Below are 21,560 nucleotides of genomic sequence, written 5' to 3' on the forward strand. Positions count from 1 at the left end.
GAAGAAAGCATCAGGTACAAAATAAGAAGACTAAATGCTTGGGAAGCTATCGTACGACTTTCGAAACTGATAAAGCATACAGCGTTATGGCAGATGATATTGCGGCATCGTGGAACAGATGTTACTTAGCTAAAAACTACAGATTAGTCATGCAAATTGTCCGAAGCGTGGGCTATACGCCTACGCAAGGTTTATCCCAGTCTACATTATACAATCAGCGTTGCGAACTCTGTTTATTAACCAATAACAGCGCTTTTCACCCAGGAAGAGTTTGTCACGTGATATCGGTGTTCAGGGAATTTTTTGCACATTGATCAGCGACCACACCTCTCGCCGGTTGTACAGCCTTTATCCTCGCTTCTTTCAGCTTTCTACAGTGCACCATGTCTGGTAACCTATAATATTTATACGTGAATAATATACTAATAAAATTTCAGGCTTTAAAGCTAAAATACAGCTCTGAATTTATAAGCTACGTTGATATCAGTTTTAAGTACTGTTTTGTAACCTACTTTAGCTTTTGATCGTTACCATTTTGCTATAACTAGTAATGTTTTAATTAGATAATAGTTTCAAGAAGGTTCAAGTTGTGCAGCAGCTGTTTCTGCCTAATAATTCAGTCCTGTTCGGTAGCGTAGTGTAACGTATCAAATTACTGCTATCATGTTTTCTAAATACTTACGAATGATGTCTGTCATTTTTAGGCGGAGTTTCGGAGTAAGTTGTTGGATTTTGTTATAACTAGTAAAATATTTTATGTAGAGAACTACTCGGATTTTTTTTCTCCTAGGATTACGCAAGGCAAAAGAATATGACTGGAAGGATTCAAACATGGCCTTATTTGGTTCAGATGTTGAAAAGAATATTAAAAGTAAGTTTTTCTTAACTTCACATTTGAAGTATAATATTCTGTACACTACTTTCAATGCAGCGAATTAGCAACCCAGCAAATTTCTAAACTAATAAACTCTACAAGATTTTGAATCTTGCATAGTCAGTCTTGGCTACCAACTAGAAAGTCACTCTTGATTCCGCAACTATCACTGCTTTATGTAAATTTTAGAGGCTTCTGCTGAGACTGAAGAGGCATGGAATGGCTCAGGAGAAAAAGTGGGAACCGAAGTGTGGAGAATAGAAGTAAGTGATATTTTGGATAGGTCGGTTGTTGAATCGTGATTGAAATATCGATTAGTAGTTTCTTGAAGGCTATGTTCAACTAATATCTGTGTTCTTGTAGAAATTCAAGGTAAAGCACTGGCCCAAGGAGGAATATGGCAACTTTTTTAGCGGAGATTCTTATATTATTTTACATGTAAGTATTATCATTTGTTTTAGTAGCTGAATAACGCTTTTAAAGAATGTTCAAAGTTCTGCCCATGTCTCTGACCAACCAATCATAACATTAACTAAAGTATCGATGTCAAGGATTCTGATACTGTACGCGGTCTGTTGTAAATATTCTTCAGTGTTCCCCATTAGTTATCATGGAAGTGATTGCTTAGCAACTGTGCTCCTTGGAAATGGGTGTTGGAAGTTCAATAGCCGGTCAATACAAAAGCAATCATGGCTTTTCACTAGGTATGATAATAAGTCTGATTGCTTTACCAGAGATTAGCACCGCTTCAGCAGTCTACCCAATGAGAAATATTTGAATAAAAGGCTGAACTGTTCATCGTGTGACCTAGATAATGTTGTTTTGTGTTGTAGACCTACCAGCCTGATCCCGCTAGTCCTGCTTTGGCCTGGGATGTGCATTTCTGGATTGGCAAGCACAGCACACAGGTATTGTTCTTTGTTTGTTTTTACATTTAATCATAACATAACAAGATGGTAGGAAAAGTAACATGCAATGAGAGTTCATATGCACAGTAGTATGGCTATTCGAGACTCAGAGCACGAGTTAACAGATGAGATTGTTAATGAAGAAAACATAGTTGTCTAAGCAAAATAAATCAATAAATTTATTCCAGAGAGTCCAGCAGGTACTGCTTCAAAGCAGCCCTAAATTCATCATGACTATCAATGTTCCTTAGCCGAATTGGCAAGGAATTCCATGCTGATGACGCATCATAGGTAACCTGTCTATGGCCACCAGTAGAAGAGGAGGGTGACCATAGACGGGTACTTTGCGGTGCTTGATTTAGCAAAATTGCCTGCAGTTGTATGGGGTTAAAAATAATTTATGTAGCTATGTAGCTAATTTATGTATGGGGTTAAAAATATTTATTAACTGTTAAAGAATTTAACAGCTAATCATTAAAAGCTGTTAAAGATTAATTTATTCAGAATTTTTGTAGATTTCACCAGAATGTATCGGTATTGTTTTTATCATTTGCGATTTATTATTATTTATTATTTTTTATTATTAGTTGTTTTTGATGTTTGAGGTGGTTTGGTTGCCAGAGTGTTTCAAGTTTGAAATTGATAAAACCTGATCGCGGATTAAAACACTCAGATTAGTTGAAAGTGCAATGATGGCGTCTATAATGATAAAGAGACCGACGAAATAGAGACGTGTAATGCTCAACTTGAACGCAGCTGATGTCAACTATCACAATGATAACAACATGTCGCACATATTTTTCTTCTACAGGTTTTATGGGTTTTAATCTTAAAACATCAGGCAATCAGATCACCTCTAACATCAAAAACGATTGCAAATGATAGAAAAATGTCGATACTTTTTTATAAAATCCACAAAAAATAGCGCAAGTTCATCTTTAACATTGTGATCCTTGTGAAAATTTAGTGACCGACTGTGAGAAGCTTTAGGTTGAGTAGGGCAGGTTTATAGCTAATTGAATGGGCTAGCAGGGTTGCTCTGAGATAGTTGTGCTCACCAAAGATCATGTTAAGACATTTCATTCAACTCTTTGTTTATATTTGACAATGCCTTGCAAGGATCGAATCCTGCATTATCTTTGCACTTAGTCTACTGTCGCAAGGCCATTTCTCTGGCAATGTAAATGTGTACTATGTGTGTGTGTATGTGTATATGTACGTACGGAAAGACCGACCGCTTGCCCAGGTAGCAATATATCTGAAGCTCAGCAACCTTTGTATATTTCATGTACAACATCATATTACATGAATTTCATGAATTTGCAATAACTGATTTTTATCAAATAAAGTAAAGTTCACAATACAATTTCATTCGTTTGGTGTAAACACGAAGACGTGTTCTGAAAAAGCAGCTTATTGTAAAACTACCCTTCTGATTGACTCTTGTTACGAGCTATTGTTTGTTTCATATCTTTCTAAACTAAACTCTTGGATGATGCCTTCATTTTTGCTTTGGTTTTTTTTATTGCGATCATGGATTAAGCATATTAGTATTGTGGGCAGTAATAAAAAGTTGTTGACGTTCATTACAGATACAACCTTCCATTACAGATACAACCTTCCATTACAAATACAACCGTCCATTACAGATACAACCGGTGCTGTTTATTTCCACTAAACAACTATAGCTGCTTTTGAAACAACAGAATACCAGAATTTTAAAAAAAGTGTGAGACAAGAACTTGGCACTATAATTTGTGCGTCATTTTCAAAGTTTTAAGTATAACATAAGGCTAAAAGAGGTTAGCAAGCTTCATCAAATACCTCTTTAGTGTGAGAGATACATATACATACAGGTACAATTAACCCTCGCTGTGCAGTTTTTAAATCGTTCCAATTTTGGCATCGGTAGGCGAAAATGTCGCATAGAGGGGTATAGAAACCCTTGGTAATTATCGAATGCAAACACCCCCTACAGAAAACACCAAAATTTTATACACGTATATGTGTTTTACATATTAAAAACAGTAGTATGCTAACCTTAGTAACTATAGTTACCTACAGTAACTTCGGTGTATATAGCGGTAATGATCTGCAATAAAATGTAACATTACACTGAACTACGCGTAGTACGTACCGTAGGGAATTCTTATCTTTGAGACAGATGTATAACATAAACTTTGAATCTAACTTAAATGAATTTAGCTTATTAAACACACTTGAAGCTAAGTTTTAGCATATATTTTACTAAACTAAACTTCAACTTTTTCAACGTGTAAAATTTTATCACTTAGAATCTGTTTCTGGTGTTGTTTTCACCATAACAAATAACGCTGTACTGAAAGAGAGCATGATCACCATATCTCATTCAAGCGTTGTGAAAGGGATTTTGGCAAATAGCGTATCAGCATCTTCGTTAGTTCGACGTATTTAGCACACCACCTGCCAAATGTTAATTTCCAAAACGGATTTTGTTGATATCGTAAAGCGGAAAAATTTTTCGTATGGCAGGTACGAAAAAGCATCGTGTTACACATCATAAGGCGAAAAACTGTACAACAGGGTACATTGTGTATCTTTTGTCATCGGTTTTCTACCAAGTTGCAGCCTACAAGACTTACTACTACTACGTAATTTAAAACTTAGAGTTGTAATTCTCGCTCATATAGTTTCAACTGTAAGTCCTTTAGCTCGGCATGATGAGTGTAAAATGTAAAAATATATGAGAAGTAGATGGTTTGAACAAAATGAAAGTATTATGAGAGGAACATGCGCATTTGAAATGCCAGTCTGACCTCTTCAGCCTCTACTTACAGCCTACTGCTCATATTTTGCATTCCTAAATACAGGCTTCTATTATCACCGCTAGTCGCATCTCCATTATCAATTATCTTGATGAATGGGTGGGTGTAAATGACATGTCCATATAAGGATTTACCTGAAGTTGTGACTCATCTGTATTTGTCATTACAGTTGATACTTAGGTTATAGTCGTCACTACAGCTGATGCCTAGGCTACATTTGTTATTATAACTGATACCTAGGTTATATTTGTTATTACAGGATTGCCTAGGCTATATTGGTTATTACAGCGAATACCTAGGTTATATTTATTATTACAGCGGATGCATCACCACAACTCTGGTAGTTGTTGCGCTTGTCAATGCCTGCAGTGATTTTTTGTTTGGTTGCAGAATTCCTATGAGTGTATTAATCCGCTATCATTTTATAGTAGAGCTTAGATTTCTTTTAGGAATGAGGTGGCCCAAATATTTGACCTAATGTAAATTATGGGATGTTGGCCGATGAGATGTTACGTCGAGCGCTAATTGCCTGTTTGACTTTATTTTTATACTGGCTACAGGAAGTCAAAATGATTCAGAAACATGCGAAGTTCATCTGAGCGATGAAAATTAGTAAGCTATCATTATGTATTATGCAAAAAATTGGTGTTTTTTATAATGAAATTCCGCCATTCTCAGCCCAGGTTTTTAGTGTTTAAAAAATAAAACAACCTTGTTAAATGTGTGAATACTAAGGTTTGTGCATGTCACAATGTTGTTTATTAGGCTAGCTTCCTGTTCATGTGTTTACTAATAATATCGGTATGACAGTTTGAGGATTTTGGTCTTTGCCTGAAAGCATCTAGTCTTTGTGAACCAACTTTAGCAACGTGAATATTATGCTATGCGTGAATATTATGCTATGCGTGAATATTATGCTATGCGTGAATATTATGCTATGCGTATTGTTCCTTCGTATTGTTCCTTCGCCTCATTACATATTTCCTTTCCAATAGCCGCATTCCTATGATGCTTGGCGCATGTGGTGGAGGTGGTGAAGGTCGTGCCAACATAAACTTGACAGACCGAGATATTAGCCTAGCTAGGAGCCTTTGAGATTACAAACCAGATTAAGCAACTAAACTTGTCTGGGTAGTTACTTTCTCAAAGGCTCTATGGGTCAAGGTCGTTCATATGCATTGTTTCGGCTGCATGATCTTGTCCTAGCATTATCTTTTAATTTGAAAATAAAACAAGCAGGTCAGTTTTTTAATGAAAGCAACACTGAACGAAACATTTTAGTTATAGACTATGTACTTTTACTTAATTGTCCAGAACCTGCAAACTATGACCGCTGTAATACATTTGGAATAGGGGGTGACACTGCTTTAGGGCTTTGACTTGTTGTGTGTAATCCTGGTCTCCATTAAGCATGATAAGTGATGGGGTCACTCCAGTGTATATTATATACTCTCCTAATTTTGGAGAAAAGATTTTTATAGCTTAAGAAGCATGTAATAATCAGTCATTCTTTGATGGTAAAAAGCTGGCAGCACTCCCGCTGTTAGTGACTAGATCGATATACAGATGTAATAAAGATCGTTAAAACTGCTGTGTTATAATAAAATAGTTTAATATAGTTTAATAATATATGATCTAGAATATAATCATATATAAAATATTATATATAAATATATTATAATTTATAATATAATTAATAATTTAGTATAAAAATATCCGCAAGTCCTTGTATACTGCAGGATGAATACGGAACTGCTGCCTACAAGACAGTTGAATTGGACACATTCCACAACGATGGACCAGTACAGCATCGAGAGGTGCAAGGTCATGAGTCATCACTTTTCAAGTCCTACTTTGATAAGATGGTGTAAGTATGAGATCTAGCCAATTTAGTGGTTTGTTATCTACCATTTCTTCATTACCACTTTTGATAGCACAGTTTGCTATATCTTACTTAGATTAGGGAGCTTCACTTTAGTTATCGCTTCAGGTAATCAGTATTGAAGACATATCACTCTTTAACATTATCTTAGGTGGCCATTTTCTTAAAAGCTTGTTCACACTATATCCTTGTATGTCTGACTTATTTTCTCGGCAATCATTCGTCGACTACGTAGACCGTAAACTGATGGCGTCCTTGAGGCTATTTAGATACGTCAGGAAAGATTGCAGCTGTTAAACTTCCCCAACAGTTCACCGACCATCTGGGACAGCTGCGCAATGCATACCGCAATAACGATTGGTCGTTGCGGATTGCTCGATGTATGTTTTCTCTCATGGCAGTTGCAGCGGGGCTAGTATATCATTGTATCGCATTGTGTAATGAGAATGCTATGCTGTGAACTAGTAGCTGATGTAAACGCGGATGGGTTTGCGATAGTGTGACCATTGTTATGGCAGACGATCACCGATCACCGAAGTATTGTATGATTAAGCGATGTAGTGTGAGCCAGCAATATAGGGGGTCCTACCACACAAAGCTGTCGTCAGAATAGTCACTATTAAAATCACTGTCGTCACTTTTAAAATCACTGTCGTCACTTTTAAAATCACTGTCACCTTTTTCAAATTGGTAACCAAAACAACCTCTTTCTTCACATTCGTTATTTTAATACAAATATCTATACTGGTGGCACTGGGTTGCGTTAAAAATCTGAAACTCGCTAGGTTTGAACTTCTGCTAACCAAAAGCATGGCTCAACCAGCGACCTTCACAAACATATTAGTGATGTTTGGGAGCGTTGCTGATTACTCCGCGAAGAGTGACAGCCGTCTTAGGTTTTTAGAGCTATATTTCTTGTACTGAAAATAGACCGAGATTGCCTTTAATAATCACTGTCAGTCACAGACTTGGAAACGGATTTGCAGTCAATGTCGTGGCATTTCATTGCTTTAATTATTTGGCAGTCTATAAATGCTGGGCCAGATGCTTCAAACCAAAACTAGTGAAGTTTCGGTTGACCGTGGTGATTTATGAACAAATAATAAGTTAGTAACGGTACGGCAACACGTAACAAAATTTCCGTTGGTTCTAACCAAAATCACGAAATGATTGAAACACACAGAATTATTCTGCGCTGCTAGAATCGTGCTAGCGAGCACGATCTCAGCAGCTTTTGCAATTAGTATAGTCCAAGAGACGTATAATGACACACAATAGTAAAAGTATAATTGCAAATCAACATAGTACACACGATTCAACTGCTTAGATTTCGTTATTGAATGTATTTATTGTTTGGACGCTATAGCTACAATTTGTTTATTTTTTAATTATATTTCCTTTTTAGCAGCAAAAGATTTGTGGTAGAGAATGTCGACATCTCTAGCGCAAACAAGTCAGTTGCATCGTATTTACTATGATAACTTTCTGTAATAATTTTCTTGTGTGTCGCATTATGTTTTCGGACTACATATATCTTAAAATTTGCTAAAGTCGTGTTCGCCAACTAATAATAGCGCGACTTAGACAGTTACATCGTGTGTTCTATGTTGAAATGCTTTCGTATTTTTATTGTGTGTCACGGTACATGTCTTGGACTATACTAATTGCTAAAGCTGCTGGAATCGTGCTCGCTAATAATTTCTTTAATCTGTTAAAAGCGTTCGTCGACAAACTCGGTGGGCATGCACAGCTCAAATAATTCTGTGAATTTCGACCGATTAATTCTGCGTTTTTCGTGATTTCGGCCAGAACTCCGAACCAACGAAAAATTCGTTACGTGCAGCCGTACCTTTAGTAATCTTATTTACGCAATCCTCGTCACCTGCATTGGTAAATGGTCGTCTCGTCTGTCACTTTTTAAATATCCCTGTCGTCGCGTCGTCAGAATCGTTACAAAACATGGGAGGACCCCCAATATAGTGGATAACCCACATTCATTAGAAAGCAATCATTGGTATACATGGGACGAGCATGTATACCGATGTCTGATGCACTTGTGCCTGTTATCAATTTTACTCATGGCCATATGTCGAGCAGGATGTTACATGGTAAATGTAATTAATGCTCAGATCTTCAAGTTTTGCTCATCTTAAAAACTATTGTCCTAATAGCTGGTTAATGGCCAGCAAATTTATAAAACACTATATTGTAATTGTTGCAAACAAGTTTGGTCATTGTCTATGATGGGTGTGATGGCCAGCAAAGATCACCGAAAATTAGATTGATACAATTTGGAAGATTGATGCTGTTGAGAAAGTATTTCTTATCGAAGGAAGTCGGCCCTTAAGTTTTGCTACCAATCAAAGCCAAAACTACTTTTCTGTGGATAATACTTATCTGCAGTTTTCAGATTATGGGACCTGGAGACCTGCCAGTGTTCATAGCGGCAGCGTGACATGCTTTCTCTTTGTCTGTCATGATCCACTCAGTGTCTGCTATGACCCACTCTCTCTTGACACACTATCCCGCTGTCTGTTTTGACACACATACAGTGATTGGGGATTAATGTGGGCTGTCTGTCGCTTCTCGCTGTCTGTAATGACCCACTCTCTTACTGTCATCATTTACTATAATGTCAGACAAGCACATATTAAAGCCGGCACGCATGATGAAGTAACACACGTAATCAGTAGAATATTCAGAGCGTGACCAAGTTGAATACACCTTCTACAGGCTATGGGTGTGCACCTACTGTGCCTATGATAGCTATGTTATCTGATATAGCCATGCTGCTTATAATCATCAGAATACTGATAAAGGAGTAATATTCACTTAGAGGAAGTAATCATAGCAAACTTGTGTAATATTTGTACAGCGCTGTTCTCAAGGCTAGCTCCAGCTGACCTGGTTATGTGGCGGATTTACTGCTGAAGCGTTTGACTCTCTAAGGCTTTAATAACCTTTCCCTCATTGAATAGTATTAGCATGTGACAGCGCATCAGAGCTCCTGCGGTAGATGCCACTGTTGCATCATGGGAGTCAATATGATAGTCATGGTTTCGCTATGATGCTCGCTTCATTGTCGCTATTATTCAACAACATTCCACATCACCCACTCAGTTGCTTGGAAGCTGTTGTGGTTGTGTCACTCTTTGGCATGCCTTGCATGAGAAACTGATTCCCTCAACAGCACATGGCACGAACACTGAAAACTCATCACCAAGTCTCCTACTCTTCATCATGTTTAATGTGCTTAAATTTTTATTAATTATGTGAAATGATTGCTTTTGGGACAGTCTACAGTTATATGGATCGCATGGTGACGATATAGTGTGAATCATCCTTTAGCGGTTTAGCCCTTTGAAGATTCATACCCATCGGTGAACATTTTTAACCACACTCAGAATTTGACACATGTTCCAATTTATATGAATCATGTATTGGATTTTTGGTAAAGGCATGACTGTTTTGTAACAGTAAATAATGAATTAAAAGCAAGGTTTCGGAATTTACCAAGCTATGTCTTGTAAATCTCTTTTGCTCAAATCATCAAAAGAATAGTTATTGTTATACATATATGTAAGTTATATGTAGGTTATATGTAGGTTATATGTATACTCTTAAAGCTGAACTGACAAATCGTTTGTAGTTTTTATCAGAAAGTATCAGTATTTTTATCATTTGTGATGGTTTTTAACATTCGAGGTAATCTATGTGTCAAGATGTTTCAAGATTAAAATCTTTAAAGCTTGATCGCGATTAAAACACTCAGATTAATCGAAAGTGCAATGATGTCTATAGTTGCAAAGAGACCAACAGAATAGAGACATGTAACGCTCCATCTTGAACTCAGTAGCTGATATGAGCTATAGCAACGATTTCAACTTGTGATGTCGTTTTGCATGTAGTTTTCTTCTAAGCGTTTTAATTGTGATCGAGTTATATTGATTTTAATCTAAAAACATCCTGGCCACCAGATCACCTCAAACATCAAGAACGATCGCAAATGATATCAAAATGCTAATACCCTCTGATAAAATCTACAAAAAAAATGTTAGTTTTTTAAAAACTCGTATGCACCCTGCATTTCCTTAAGTTGGCATTATCTCAATACTGTTACAACAGTTTGTGGTAATGCAGTTTGTATCTCCATGAAAATCTAGTACCTAAACGGAGTTTGTTAAGGTTGAATTTATACCAAAAGGTTTGGAAGAATTGCATTTATTTTAGGTACATGGAGGGAGGTTGTGCTTCTGGATTCAGGCACGTTGAGCCAGCTAAGTATGAGCCAAGGCTGTTCATTGTCAAGAAGACTGGGCGGCGGACTGAGATCAAGCAGATACCGATGAGGAGAAAGCTTGTCAACTCTGGTGACGTCTTCATCATGGACCTCGGTATGAAGATTTACCAATGGAATGGCTCCAACTGCAGCAAGGTAGCTGGTCTTACTTGTGCTCGTACATGGGTAGTGCAATAAAACAATTGACTATAAAAGAGTCTTTCAAGTAAATTTCATTGTTTTATTATGGTCGCTCGAAGAAAGACTCATGTGTGAGCAATTCCTTGAGGATCGAGTGTGATGTCCGCATACTGCAAACGGAGGCAATGTGTGCTTTTAACAGCATGGTTGTACAATGCCTTTTTGGTCTTGTATGGGCATGTCTGAACCCAATGGCAAAGGGAACGAGGAGACAACTGTAAACATTCCAAGTCATGGAGAGCAATTTAAAGTTGGATATCATTCCTGTTAGCGCCAGTGGCCTTTTCTGTGAAATAAACTCCCACCTGCTGTTCAGAGGTCAGGTCAGACCACTATGAGGAGTCATGATATTTTGTTTTCAACATAGAGAAACTCATATAAATACCCTGGAAGCTAAATGACTTTTTTATGCATAATTCGGTGATTATACTCTAAAATATGGCAGTATTGGGAGTGCATCATTAAATAAAACTCGGTTCTCATTTCTCCTTTCACATTTCTCCTTTCACAGTCGGGTACCCGCGGAAGCTGTACGCTCTATACAGCATGTAGTTAAAATATAACTTATTTTTTTTGGTCAAGGTCCTCTTAATTCCTTTACCGCCGAGAAAAGGAAAACGCGAGGTATGCCCATGCGAAACAGAAAGCGTTCTTCATTTAGTTCTCAGTTTCGTACCTCGTGTTTAATGCAGTGTTCCAGTTCTACTTTCAGATGACTTGCTATCTCCTTCCACGCATTCTCTTTCATCCCCTTGTTTCGGTTATCGTTAGTCTTCTAATCTTGAATGCATGGATATAGCTTGAGGTTTTCCATGAGCTCTTTGTTGCTCTGTTGTACCATTGCTGGATACTATAATAACTGTCAGTGATAGGAGAGAAAATATTAGGTACATTGTAGCAGCGTGGTGAAGGTGCGTGGTAGTCGGTGTATTGATAAATCTTGGCGCCCAAACTCTTGTGGAAATTGTATGCGCAATGCATTCTTGGTGCGCGGGTAACCGGTGCAGGGTTCTCACTACTGGTGCCATCCTGCAATATTCACTGGGGATCGTAAAAAAATTCAACTCGCTGAGCTTTGCCGGGGTCCACCGCCAGCAAACTGGTTGGTTTTCAGCAACTGCCAGTTGCATCGCCGTCGCTCCTTACGGTGGGGTTAGAACCAGGGTATTTGCAGGAGTCATTTCCTGCCCGGCAGATCTATTAGTCATGGTCTTTGTTAGGTTACATACTGGAGGCATTCTATAAATGGCTCTATTGCCAGCTTGGAAATGGTTATTGCAATCAAAGTTTGCTCAACTCTATAATTCACTCCCTACTTACCCTGTCATCAGTCCAATCTAGCATTTTTTCAGCGTTCTACCGCTTCAATCATCATAACAGCATTTTATGAGCTTGTAATAAACATGTAATACACCTCAGAAGCCCCTTAAATTCCATATTAAGACATATTTTAGTCATTAAAACAAATTGCAACAGTGTTCAGCCCATTAGAAACAAACGGTAATTTTTCATAAAAGGTTCACTAAGTGCTGTCACCATTAAAGTTTGAGATGGAGCATTTCTCTCTATTCAGCTGAGAATGTAATCAGACCCGTTTCATTAAATTTCAGATTCCTTTTTCCAGTTACCTTGAGACTTGGTATATAACATGATCTTTCTGCTAGTCGATAATATTTAGGACAAATGAACCTTTGATTCCTAGGTCTATTGGTAGGTTTCAGGTAAAAGTTTTTTTATAGATTCAAGCAAACATTGGAATAGTGTAACAATGAGGAGCATCAATGACTGATAATTTTATCGGGTCATTCTTTTTCAATTTGTAGTAAGTGTAATTGTTTCTGAAGAACATTAACTTTTACCAGAAGCCATTTGAGTGCTGGTGCGATGATTTTGTGAACATTACACAGAGTCGTAGTGGTTAATCAATCTCTGCCGTGATGGTCAAACTCGGTCGTGATGGTCAAACTGTTTTGAAATTATACATACAGGTATAATAAATTTTGAACACTTGATGGGTGTGCTTTAAAAGTGGAAGCTATTTTCACGTGAAGTTTGTCTAATTTTCTTTTGATCATCAAATACATTTATCAATCTGACTGTTGGTATGTTGATATACCCATGGATATTAGTGATTCCAAATTAAATTTTTATGAGACGTATAAATATGCTAGAACAACATAACTTGATTTTGAAGTAGGCGGAAGCGCTAATTCAATTTGACAAAAGCTGTGCACTGTCAAGCTGCCGTCTATAAATACTGATGGATAAGTAGCAAAGGCGCCACCTACACATTCATAGCAAGAGAGGAAATGATGAGTCGATTTGTTATTTCAATTTTACTAGAGGTTTCAATTTTCCTAGCCTAGCATAATTAGTTACTTCACGTCCGCTCTGTTTGCTAGGATGAGAAATACAATGCGGCAGCATACTGTCAGCAGCTGGAGAGTGAGAGAGGCAGAGCTAAGACTGATGTACTTGAGGAGGACTCTTGCCCAGAGACAGTAAGTTATGGTCACCTAGTAAACTCTCAATTAGTTTTATACTAGGTGAATACCAGCAGTGTACGTGTTATGAAATAATTACCTGATGAATTTGAGTAACTTGAGCTAGTAAAGCTAGTGATTTACTATAATAAAAGGCTTGTCTTTCATCGTTACAACTATCTGTGACATAACCATGAGCGTAAAACATGTTAGCATTTTCATCAATGATGCATAAGTATGTGCACTATTATTCTATAGTATGGCAAAAACAGTTTATTTGGTTAGCTCGCCGTTCTGTAGACCTGGAATCCAGTGTAACGTGGACTTCTCATTCCTAAACATTTATCGCTATTACTGGACACACGAATGGCAGACAAACGCTGAGATTTATATACATAGACTGAAACTAGCATGGAGTTGTTTTAGACGCACCCTAGCCGTGTCTCATTGCTGAAGTCTTGTTTAAGGTACCCAGCCTATTGGTTACTTTGTGTGCATTATGGAGGGATGTACGATAAATCTCCAAGGAGTGACCAAACATGATCAAAACAAGCAAATATCCAAAACCTGTTTGCTTGCTTTAATTATCTTCTCTGGAAGTCCTTCTGAAGCAAAACTCGCAGTTACATTAATATAATTTTGTGTACAACTTCCTATTGGCATTAGGGATCATCAAAACAATCATGTTTTTCTTTGCAGGCCAAAAAATAAAATAGAAAAAAAGAGTTGAGAAAGTATTGTGTGGGTTGAACAGAAGTTGAAATTTTAAAAGTTGATAATCTAGTAGCATTGTGGAGGATTCGGGATAGTGAATTGTAGTGAATATAGTTAAATGTAGATTGTAGTAACAAAAAGTTCATAAACTGAAACATACTGTACAATGGCGGGTGTAGTATGTTGGTGTCACAGAATAGAACACAATGTTTGTCAAATGTGGGGAAGGATAAATCCAAATATTCTCGGCATGATTTATGCAGAATGTTGAGATCTATAACACAATTGATTATGCATAAGTTGGATGTAAAGCAACAGCGCTGCCTTTCTGTTAATGAAATATCTGCGTGGCCTCAGAAGAAGCATGTTTGATGAAAACTTGCTGGTCCAACGTGCTTGGACCATGTAAAATCATCGCTTATGAAGAAGTCGTGTAGCTATATTAACCTGACACAGGCTGATGACATCTGGCTGTGTGTCTTTTAGGTGCTTGCCAAAGTATACTGGGTGTCCATTTATCCATAGCTAGCTGTGCTACCCGGTGTTGCCCGGGTATTAAAAAAAGACTTTGGTCAGAAAATTGATTTGTATTTAGCATAGCAACATTTGCCATTGTAACTCTCTAGCTGTGCTTCCCGGCGTTGCCCGGGTATTAAAAATCAGCTTATAAACAATGAAAGTTGCCTGCCACCTACTATTAGCCTGGCAGATTGTCAATGGAGAATTTTAGTAAGCCAACTAATGACAATCGCTTACTCATTCAATCACAATGCTTAGTATGTAAAGCCGGTGGGTATTTGCTCTCATATAGCGACTTATATCGGCAGCAAACAACTCAATATCTGTTGCCTAATGGGTACAGGGTCGGACTGGTGAACGGTAGGGTCCAAGATCAATTCTTCTACAGTCCGGATTCTTTATTCCAATATTTTATCTTTTGTCAATATATTTGTCCCTCTCTCTTTCCACTTCTCCCTCTCTTTCCACTTCTCTCTCTCTCGTTCCACTTCTCTCTCTCTCGTTCCACTTCTCTCACTCTTTCAACTTCTCTCTCGTTCCACTTCTCTCACTCTTTCAACTTCTCTCTCGTTCCACTTCTCTCACTCTTTCAACTTCTCTCTCTTCCACTTCTCTCTCTTTTTCCACTTCTATGCTGCCTTAAACAAGGGGTTTTCTGACCTCTCTTTTCACCTCTCTCTTCCTGTCGCACTCCTTTTCCCCCTGTTTCTCTCCCTCTTATTTATTTCCTCCTTCACTCCACTTTTTCCCTTCTCTCACTCTCCTTCTCTCACTCACTTGCATTACCAATGTGAAGCAAAATATCTACTCCTATGCCACACCTAATTTATCCTCATCTCACGCTTTTTTTCTTGGAGCAGCGTTAAAACTGTAGCTGATTGGCTGTGCAGCTAATTTCCTAGGAATTGACTTAAGCTGTCTAGAGACATTTTGAATATTTGAAGTCTCCTAAGAATGGAGTAAGCAAATCTCTTTGTTATAGCACGAGTTCATTGTTATAGCACGAGTTCATTGTTATAGCACGAGTTCATTGTTATAGCACGAGTTCATTGTTATAGCACGAGTTCATTGTTATAGCACGAGTTCATTGTTATAGCACGAGTTCATTGTTATAGCACGAGTTCATTGTTATAGCACGAGTTCATTGTTATAGCACGAGTTCATTGTTATAGCACGAGTTCATTGTTATAGCACGAGTTCTATGAAAAACTTATCATAGAAGAGTGTGATGTCGAAGAGGAGGATGTGACAGACTCCCAAGGAAACGTCAAGAAAATTTTCAAGTAAGTGTATCTTGATTGATTCAACGCAAGGGCAGAGAGCAACTAAAGTATGTCCGTGTGCAAACAGAACCTTCTAGAACCTGATTTCACCTCGTTAAACACATAAGATACTTCATGAAACCCATAGAAACAATTGGTAACCAAGTTTCATGCTAAAAACATATTGAGGATGTGCCACGGCATATTAGCGCTGCGACTACCAGCAAGTAATGGGGGTCCTACCACATAAAGCTGTCGTCAGAATAGTCACTTTTAAAATCACTGTCGTCACTTTTAAAATCACTGTCGTCACTTTTAAAATCACTGTCACCTTTTTCAAATTGGTAACCAAAACAACCTCTTTCTTCACATTCGTTATTTTAATACAAATATCTATACTGGTGGCACTGGGCTGCGTTAAAAATCTGAAACTCGCTAGGTTTGAACTTCTGCTAACCAAAAGCATGGCTCAACCAGCGACCTTCACAAACATATTAGTGATGTTTGGGAGCGTTGCTGATTACTCCGCGAAGAGTGACAGCCGTCTTAGGTTTTTAGAGCTATATTTCTTGTACGGAAAATAGACCGAGATTGCCTTTAATAATCACTGTCAGTCACAGACTTGGAAACGGATTTGCTATCAATGTCGTGGCATTTCATTGCTTTAATTATTTGGCAGTCTATAAATGCTGGGCCAGATGCTTCAAACCAAAACTAGTGAAGTTTCGGTTGACCGTGGTGATTTATGAACAAATAATAAGTTAGTAACGGTACGGCAACACGTAACAAAATTTCCGTTGGTTCTAACCAAAATCACGAAATGATTGAAACACACAGAATTATTCTGCGCTGCTAGAATCGTGCCAACGAGCACGATCTCAGCAGCTGTTGCAATTAGTATAGTCAAAGAGACGTATAATTACACACAATAGTAAAAGTATAAGTGCAAATCAACATAGTACACACGATGCAATTGCTTAAATTGCGTTATTGAATGTATTTATTGTTTGGACGCTATAGCTACAATTTGTTTATTTTTTAATTATATTTTCTTTTTAGCAGCAAAAGTTTTGTGGTAGAGAATGTCGACATCTCTAGCGCAAACAAGTCAGTTGCATCGTATTTACTATGATAACTTTCTGTAATAATTTTCTTGTGTGTCGCATTATGTTTTCGGACTACGTATATCTTAAAATTTGCTAAAGTCGTGTTTGCTAACTAATAATAGCGCGACTTAGACAGTTACATCGTGTGTTCTATGTTGAAATGCTTCCGTATTTTTATTGTGTGTCACGGTACATGTCTTGGACTATACTAATTGCTAAAGCTGCTAGAATCGTGCTCGCTAATAATTTGTTTAATCTGTTAAAAGCGTTTCGTCGACGAACTCGGTGGGCATGCACAGCTCAAATAATTCTGTGAATTTTGACCGATTAATTCTGCGTTTTTCGTGATTTCGGCCAGAACTCCGAACCAACGAAAAATTCGTTACGTGCAGCCGTACCTTTAGTAATCCTATTTACGCAATCCTCGTCACCTACATTGGTAAATGGTCGTCTCGTCTGTCACTTTTTAAATATCCCTGTCGTCGGGTCGTCAGAATCGTCACAAAACATGGGAGGACCCCCAGTAATCTTTACTCGGTTGTGAGAGACCTCTCATATGTCTGCAAGTACCAGCTATTAAACCATAACTGCCACGAACAACTTTTATCGTACTTACTAGGTAAATCAGACACGCTGATTCCGATTTTGTAATCAAAATAAAGATTAGGCCACTAACTTTCAGAGTAATGAAAGATTTTTTATAGTGGGTTTTTATAGTGGGTTATTTAATAATGGGTTTTAAGACACCCATCTCTATTATTCTAAATCGGACTAAACATTCCAAACTTCCGTTTCTGAAAAAGCTAGGTTTCATCACATATTTATGGGCGGAGCTTGTAATGCCGATTGTGTTTCGAAACGGATATTGAAACCCTTTAAAAAAGCCTAAATGACTTTGAAGGTTAGTGGACTAATCTTTATTTTGAGTACAAAATCGGAATCAGCGTGTCTGATTTACTTAGTAAATACAATAAAAGTTGTTCGTGACAGTTATGGTTTAAGGTTGGAGACTCTTTGCTTTATTTTCTCTGAAAAATGTGTGCCTTGCTGCTTGCTAAATATATGTATTAATGTTAACCGGTGTTTATGGTACACTCATGTACTGCTGGAGCTGGGCAATGGAACCTCTCCAATAATGCTATGTTGGGAAAGCTGTAATTCTATTTGGTTTTATGAGTTTTGCATAGTTCTTCGTTTCATGCATCTCCATCATTTGTTGTTTTTACTCAATAAGTTTTACCCTTTTCATTCTTTTGGTAAAGTGTCATATAAAAGTTGGCTTCATAAATTATCTACACCAACATCTGTTGTAGGCTTTCAGATGCCTCGGGCAATCTAAACTTTGAACTGGTTGCTGAGGGTGAAATCTCAAAAGATATGCTTGACACTAATGTGAGTTCAGTACGTCAGCGTGTCACTGGCAGCGATTCAGAGCCAAACTCGTTTTACCGCAGTCTGATTCATTTTTATGTTCATTCGTAGTTGTATTGTATTCATTCTGGCTTGCGCATTGTTACCTTACCATGTTTACACAACAGGATGCGTTCATCGTGGACACAGGACGTGATGTCATAGTCTGGGTTGGTGGAAATGCCTCTGGTGCTGAGAAGAAGTCCGGCCTCCAGTATGCCCACGTATGTAGCTGCACTTTACTGACGAGCTTGTAGATTTGGTTCTATTCGGAGTTTTGTTCCCTTTGCAATTCCGGTAGAAGATAACTCAGTTTGCTTCGTAGACAGTTTCTGTTCTATCCATTCCATAATATAGTGCTCAATGCTAAATAAGTAAATTTTTAAAAGTGATGGCTTTTTCACTTCATAATCACTGCTTGGACATGTGATGCTTGTTTCAGTGATAACTGTAACAAGCATAGAAAAGTGTTTGTGTGCAGAGTGAGGTCTGGCATGCATCGATTGTATTACATTTACTCGCAACTATTCACGCTTCCCCCTCGTTCGCACGTAGCTCTTTACTTCGACAGAACTTCCTGTTGACTGCTGCAAACCGAGCTCTCGATCCAATCTGCGTCGTCAAGGAGGGTCAGCGTTGCAAAGTCTTGGAAAAGGCACTTGCATAGAGTCACCACTATCCATCTGTATGTGCATCAATGTCTTGCTGCTGTCTGTCTATCGCAAACTGCTTTTAGTTTGTTTCACTTATGCTTTACCATCTTTGCTGCTGCAAGTTTTAATAGAAATTTCCAGCATTTTGTTACCTGAAAATCTGGCATTTGTATAGTTGACTTCTTTTATAAGGTAGGTGATATTTTGGCAATTAATAGAGCAGGTATTTTTTATAAAATAAGAATGTATCAACCACGCTGGCTCCTCATTTGTTTATCCTTTTTTCACATGCGTTTGAAGTTTCCTGATATCTTCAAGTATTTTCTTATTGCTTGTTGGGGGTCATTTGTCAAGCTTAGCTAAAGTAATATTTCAATGTTTTGTTTATCAAGTTGTTAAGGTTGGTCCACATGCCTTAAACAAGATGGGTTGTAGTCTGGTTTACAACTAAATTGTCAAGATGTTGACTGACAGTTTTTTCACTTATACAGTAAGGTTTATTAAAAATTACTTAATTTAAATTTTAATATAAAATAAAAATTTAAATTACAAATCATTTTAAGCGTGTGTGTCATTCGCTCACATTTGGGTAGGCGTCCGATTTTCATTTGTCTATACTGTAAATGGTGTCTATGAAATCAAATGTCATACGAATGTTTACACATCAATTGTGGCATTCATAAGCAAGCTTCAACTTTCTTTAATTTTTGCACACAATTATTGTAGATGTACTGCACCCAGAGCACGAATCCACTTGCCTCCTTGACAGTCCTGACAGAGAGTCAGGCTTCTTCAGCTCTAGAGGAGGCATTTGCAGGTTAAAGACCGGTGTTGTCGGCTCTTGTTCTTTATTCCTTTCCCCAATTTGTTTAGAGCATTTCTCAACAGGTCTTATTATATCATTGTTTTTATTGCAACATATTTTATTTCTTGCCTCTATTTGTCTGTGGCTGATTCGCTAGTGAACAACTTATAAGTTCCTGTGGAAGTTATAACGAGAATAACCAACTAATATATTTTCTCATCAAGCCAGGAGTTCAGTCAGAATGCTTACTTATGTCTCATTTCTCACACTAATAAAAATCCTAGAGAAGAATTAGTCTTTCCAACTCTTCTGTGTATGCCAATGCGAGAGCAACATACCAAACATCAACCACCAAACCAACCAAACACATAAAAGTGCAATTTAATTAATTGAATCAATGATTATCCAAAGTACACAGACAAACAAAAATTATCAGTGATTTAATAGTGGGGCAGACTATTTTGGCACCAACTTTCTAGTCCACAGAAAAAGTGGAACATGTAGAGAAATCACATGAAAGCATACTACTTGGTAGATGGTTTACGTTGTGATTTAGCTGTATAAAATACACCAGCTAGGCAGGCTGCAACTGTAAAACCTTGGGCTAGAATACGCATTCGCATCATTCTTTGTGACATTCGAGCGTTGCCCGTTTTCATCTGATAGAGTCCATATGTTAGAGCAACAGCGGTGAAGCCACAGCCTACAAAATTCACAGTAAACCAAGTCTACCTGAGATAGGAACTATATAGAATAGATCTACAGCTAATGGGTATGAGGTTCTGAGACAGATCCACCAGTGAAATCTTGGATGGTATATGCATTAATAGACAGTTTATGAGCTGAATAAGTGCAGTCCTTGTGGTATGAGGAAAAGTTCAATCAGCATTAAAGTTAGTTGTATGATTGGTTTGCGTGTTGAGGACACCATAACAGCATCTAGGATATTGCAACTGTAGCCATAGCAAATATCTGATTGTTTTCAACTTCGAGTCTATGAGTATTTTCAACCATGATTCTAGACAGAGGACCCTCAGCCAGTTAGGTCTGTTAATAGAGTGTGAAATTTTGTTTAAACTTCAACAAGTAATTAAGCAAGGTTCAAGGATAAACCAAAGTCGATTTACCAGACCATAACAAATTTTAATGTAAGTGTGGAAGGAAGGTTTCAATGAGCAGGTTTTGTGAGATGGGGAAGATCTATTAACAAAGTTCATCCAATAATATTCAACCAAAACATGGAATATCTGCCAAAATCCGATACTGAAATCACAAGATGTTCTTAGAAATTAGCAAGCCAACAAATTATTTAAAATGTCATACGAGTATATCAAAAGAAAAACAACAATATAAAAAAGCGCTACTTATCAGAGTACCATTAGATGAATGACACAGAATGACAAACAGTATTACGGTACGAAATGTATTATAAAAAAATTACATAAACCGAATGTTTATGTAATGTTTATGAGGTAATTAGTTTTATTTGTGAAATAAAGAGAAGGCTAGTGGGATGAACATAGACGCTAAAGAAGCCAATCCGGCAGCAAGAGTTGAATAGTGGGAACTGGGGAGTGATCACAAGTCAGTTAATAGAGGTATTAAAAAGCGCGGAGTTGACTCTGGTGGAATAAGTTGAGGATAAAATTATGCTCAGGAA

General features: G+C 37.6%; 1 protein-coding gene across 2 annotated transcripts; it reads left to right on the top strand.

Moving 5' to 3' along the window:
- The first annotated feature begins 269 nt into the window (after positions 1–269).
- On the top strand, positions 270–20,191 carry LOC137394949 (gelsolin-like protein 1). 2 transcript variants are annotated; one of them, XM_068081724.1, is made up of 13 exons: positions 270–390; positions 791–871; positions 1,064–1,137; positions 1,238–1,312; positions 1,708–1,782; positions 6,326–6,453; positions 10,699–10,903; positions 13,351–13,449; positions 15,856–15,947; positions 18,346–18,424; positions 18,571–18,666; positions 19,014–19,127; positions 19,822–20,191. In XM_068081724.1, the coding sequence occupies exons 1-12, from the start codon at positions 384–386 to the stop codon at positions 19,107–19,109; spliced, it is 1,107 nt and encodes a 368-aa protein (XP_067937825.1). In that variant the 5' UTR covers positions 270–383; the 3' UTR covers positions 19,110–19,127; positions 19,822–20,191. The 2 variants fall into 2 exon arrangements, with proteins under 2 accessions (XP_067937825.1, XP_067937826.1); XM_068081725.1 differs by lacking the exon at positions 19,014–19,127.
- Positions 20,192–21,560: the final 1,369 nt, after the last annotated feature.

The sequence above is a fragment of the Watersipora subatra genome, chromosome 4 (genome assembly GCF_963576615.1).
Source record: "Watersipora subatra chromosome 4, tzWatSuba1.1, whole genome shotgun sequence".
Taxonomy (NCBI): Eukaryota; Metazoa; Bryozoa; class Gymnolaemata; order Cheilostomatida; family Watersiporidae; genus Watersipora; species Watersipora subatra.

Bases quoted from the DNA above. Each gene is read 5' to 3' on its own strand.
- LOC137394949 (XM_068081724.1), top strand. The intron at 1,138-1,237 runs GTAAGTGATATT...GTGTTCTTGTAG, and splicing joins CCGAAGTGTGGAGAATAGAA to AAATTCAAGGTAAAGCACTG. The intron at 15,948-18,345 runs GTAAGTGTATCT...CATCTGTTGTAG, and splicing joins AACGTCAAGAAAATTTTCAA to GCTTTCAGATGCCTCGGGCA.